The 4,661-nt window shown below is 35.6% G+C and overlaps 1 protein-coding gene across 1 annotated transcript in view; it reads right to left on the bottom strand.

Moving 5' to 3' along the window:
• Nucleotides 1-554: 554 nt before the first annotated feature.
• The window catches only part of LOC129742305 (RNA-binding protein 25-like), a 6,777-nt gene continuing 2,670 nt past the window's right edge, over nucleotides 555-4,661 (bottom strand). Inside the window, exons 2-3 of the mRNA XM_055734187.1 lie at nucleotides 1,150-1,287; nucleotides 555-856 (exon numbers count right to left, since the gene is read on the bottom strand). Of these exons, the coding sequence (XP_055590162.1) occupies nucleotides 555-856; nucleotides 1,150-1,287 (440 nt within the window). The remainder of the gene's footprint in view (nucleotides 857-1,149; nucleotides 1,288-4,661) is intronic.

Genomic DNA, 4,661 nt, shown 5'->3' with positions numbered 1-4,661 from the left:
TCTCTTTATCGCCTTCTTTATCTAACTCTATATCTCTCTTTATCGCTGTCTTTATTTCTCTCTTTATCTCTCTTTTCATCGCTCTCTATATCACTCTCTTTATTTTTCTCTTTCTCACTTTCTTTATCCCTCTCTTTATATCTCTATTAATCTCTCTATTCATCTCTCTCGTTATCGCTCCCTTCATCTCTCTCTTTATCTCTCTCATTATCCTCTTTGTCATCCTCTTTAACACTCTCTTTATCGCTTTTTTTATCGCTTTTTTTAAACTCTCTCTTTATCTCTCTCTTTATCTCACTCTATATTTCTCTTTTTATGCCATTTTTATTTCAATCTTTATCTCATTTTTTTCTCTCTTTATATCTCTTTTTTCCCTTTATCTCTCTTCATTTCCCTCTTTGTATCTCTCTTTATCTCCCTATTTTTCTCTCTTAATCTCTCTCTTTATCTCTCTCTTCATCTCTCTTTTTATCTCTCTCTTAATCTCTTTCTTTATCTTTCTCTTTATCTTTCTCTTTATCTCTCTCTTTATCTCTCTCTTTATCTCTCTCTCTTTATCTCTCTCTCTTTATATCTCTCTTTATATCTCTCTTTATCTCTCTCTTTATCTTTCTCTTTATCTCTCTCTCTTTATCTCTCTCTTTATCTCTCTCTTTATCTCTCTCTTTATCTCTCTCTTTATCTCTCTCTTTATCTCTCTCTTTATCTCTCTTTTTATCTCTCTCTTTATCTCTCTCTTTATCGCTCTCTTTATCTCTCTCTTTATCTGTCTCTTTTTCTGTCTCTTTATCTCTCTCTTTATCTCTCTCTTTATCTCTCTCTTTATCTCTCTCTTTATCTCTCTCTTTATCTCTCTCTTCATTTTTCTATTTATCTCTCTTTTTCATATCTCCCAATTGCTTTCTTTATAACTCTCTTTATATCTCTCTTTATCGCTCGCTTTATCTCTCTTTTAATCTCTCATTTTATCGCTCTCACTATCTCTCTCTTTATCTCTCTCATTATCTCTCTCTTTATATCTCTCTTTATCTCTCTCTTTATCTCTCTCTTTATCTCTCTCTTTATCGCCTTCTTTATCTCTCTCTTCATTTTTCTGTTTATCTCTCTTCCTTTATATCTCTTAATCGCTCATTTTATCTCTCTCGTTACCTCTCTCTTTATCGCTCTCTTTATCTCTCTCTCTATCTATCTCTTTAACTCTCTCTTTATCTCTCTCTTTATCTCTCTCTTTATCTCTCTCTATATATCTCTCTTTCTCTCTCTCTTTATCTCTCTCTTTATCTCTCTCTTTATCTCTCTCTTTATCTCTCTCTTTATCTCTCTTTATCTCTCTCTTTATCTCTCTCTTTATCTCTCTATTTATCTCTCTATTTATCTCTTTCTTTATCTCTCTCTTTATCTCTCTCTTTATCTCTCTTTTTATCTCTCTTTTTATCTCTCTCTAGATCTCTCTGTTTATCTCTCTCTCTTTCTTTTTGATTCTGTTTTCTCATATTTTTTTTTTATCTTTCACTTTTGAATTCATTTTTATTATCTCAAGTTCCTAGTTGTTTTTGTCGGTGCATCAGCTAAGAAAATCAACACGAATTAGAGAAAATATAAGCAATTTTGACCAGAAATATTATCGGTCAGTTACACGAAAGACTTTTTTCGATGTCCCATTCTACACAGTTTTTAAAAGTTTCCTATGTTTCCAGATTTATTAAAATGTTATTTTTTAAGTACTGTTAGTCATTCAGAAGAGCAAGTATCCTTAAGCTGGTTTTGAACGAAACATGGTTCAAAACGTCATACAAATTATGTAACTTAAACAGAAATATTTTAGTCATCTATACGTTTTCAGTAGCATGCGGGATCTGACAACACTGAAAGAGCCAATGTTTTTCAAGAAAAACTTATACTTATACTACTTTTAAACTAATACTGTTCTACTCATAATTCTTGTCAACAAATAAAGCTTCTTTGAAGTTTTTCTCATTATATTTTACTTTTACGTGGAAATGCGTGGTAAAAACTCGATTACAATTTTTGGGGATAAGCAAATGAAAATTTAATCAATCGTATATTATCTTAGTTTTTCTGCATTTTTAACGACCCTTCATTCAAAATGTAAATTTAAAAAAACATGGTTAAACTTCATGAACTATGACTAAAACAGTGAATTAAGCCATAGGTTGATTGTGTTTAACATAGATCCAAAACATACAATACATATTATGACATCGTTTATACAGCTACTTTTACTTAGTACTTTTTGAAGCGATCTATCCGAGTTTTTGTTATCAGGAACCCTCACAATAATGTCTAAAAATCTTACATTAATTACTAAATTTAACATGTCAGATGATGAGTTTAAACTCAAATGAATTCATAAGAGACAAATCATTTCCAGTAAATGTCACAATTAATGCACTAAATGTTGCTATTTGTGGTCAACTCTCCTGTTTCATATTTCCTTACACCCAACCCTTCAAAATACATTTATTACTTAAAGGCTTCAGCTTCGACAACTTCATTTCCATCATCATCATCATCACATCATCTCGCGGGACCCTCTCGCTGGGAACTCGGACATTACCTACTTAGTAACATAATGCCTGGTCGCTCAGTTTCGGAAGAAAACGCAAAAAGCATTATAACCATCCCGTGGTTCATAACAGTTCCTAATGTGAGAATAAAAGTTTTGTGTCTCCCCGGGGGTTCGGAACCCGATGATGATGATGATGATGTCCTCTTGCCCGCAGCCAGCCTGCCGCAGAAAACTCAATGGTCTTACGCTCAGCGACCTTAAAATTTTGAATCACTCCCATATCGGAACATTTTGTTAGCTTTTTTTTGGCTCTCTATCCTCTTTTTGTGTGTATCCAGTAGCGCTTTTCCCAACAAGAGGGGTCGATCCAAACATGCCCAGCAGGAGTTCCCTTCCACTTCTGTGAACTGTCCTTCCACGTCCTTCTCTTTCTGCAGCTTCTTCTGTGAGGACAGGCGGCTCTTCGCGTTGCTCTTTATTTTTGAATTAAGATGATTTCTCCCGATTGGATAAATAAAAAGACTTAATCTCGTAATGGAAGCATAGCCAACGAGTGAGCGAACGAACGACTGAAGAGTCGTCGTCGCAGTCGTAAGCCAGCGGGTGGTTTTTCCCTTCTCACAAACCCGTGACTTCCCGCAGTGCCAAATCACCACACAATCATCAGTGTAATACGGTAGGCTTCCTGAATTTTTCTCGAGTTGCTTTCGGTGCTTCGGTCGCCTACCTTCATACTTGTGCGCGCTAGGGTGGCCTTTTTCTTCGAGTTTCTCGAAACCTAGCTCCCAGACCTTTTTCTTGATCCCATCAATAATAATAACAGGATACCTGAAAAATTTGTAATCAATCGGATTCAAAATTTTGGCAAAACTTTCATAGAAAAAAAATCAAAAAATGTTGAACACGAGAGATTTGAAACAAAAATAACTTAAACAACTTAGCCACAAGACTAAGATTCAGCGAAGAGCCACCCTAACGAGCACACATCAAACCAAAACAGATGAAAGTGGCCGAGGAGCATTGATATTTGATATTTTTTCCACGAACTCGTCGTGATGGTCGCCCCTTTGAAACATTATGATGGGATGGATCACACTTTTTAAAACCGGAGGTAGTTCCAAAGCCCTCCTGGCCAGCATCCCACAGCGGGACACTCCGGTTATTAAGAGTTGATGGCCCTCGTCTGTGTAATCGAAAAAAGGTATCCACCCATTAGCACGCGCCAAATCGTAAGGAGGAAAAATTCTCCTAGAGGCATGTGACTTACTACATGGCGCTGCGCGCTCATCATAAGTAATTGACGAAACCAAGTGATGTGATTCGTGTTTTTATTTTCAACAGTTATTATGGCTTTCGATCAATTAATCAATTCCACTCAATCGATGTCGTGTCGATTCGCCACAGGAACTTCTGTGGCGGTGTGTTTTGGAATAATTATGTGTTGGCCATATGGTTGGCTGCACTCATTGAGAATTTGAGTACCGAAGGCAGATTGCAATTATGCGGCTTAGGACCTAATAATGAAGAGAATCAGTAGCTTTATGTATTGATTTATCAATTTGATTTAACCGTACGACTCATGTTCGAATCTAGATGTAGGACAGATAAGGGCATAATGGCCACCTTAAGAAGTACGCATATTTAACCATATGAAACAGCTGTAATATGTGAGTTACTTCATTGTTTCGTGTTCAGGCACTAAAAGAGTTTATTTCCTAAATAGCTGAAACAAGACCAATTAAACGTTTAAAAATACATTGAGAATCAGTCACTGTAGAGGAATAATGAGCGTTGAACAGAATTATAGAGCTACAGCTTCACTGTTATTTTAAAATTTTCTTATGGCGATGGCGTCCGGACTTATCAAACCCGATAAAATATTCGTTAAAAAGGTCGATAAAGGTCCAAAATGTTAAAATTCTAACAGAAGATTGTAGAGATTAGATGAAGGATAGGCAGGAGATAAATCAAGTTTAAGAAAAAGTAATAGTTATATTCGACATCGAAAAATTAATTTCTATGGCAACATTTGTTATTTTGGCAACACTAGGCAAAACAAACAAAACCAAGTCAGTCATTTGATCTATTCTTGTGAGTGACAGACGTGTCTAAGCGAATCTCTGAATTGAGA

The sequence above is a fragment of the Uranotaenia lowii genome, chromosome 2 (genome assembly GCF_029784155.1).
Source record: "Uranotaenia lowii strain MFRU-FL chromosome 2, ASM2978415v1, whole genome shotgun sequence".
Lineage (NCBI taxonomy): Eukaryota > Metazoa > Arthropoda > Insecta > Diptera > Culicidae > Uranotaenia > Uranotaenia lowii.
This window is presented reverse-complemented; position numbering and strand designations above follow the sequence as displayed.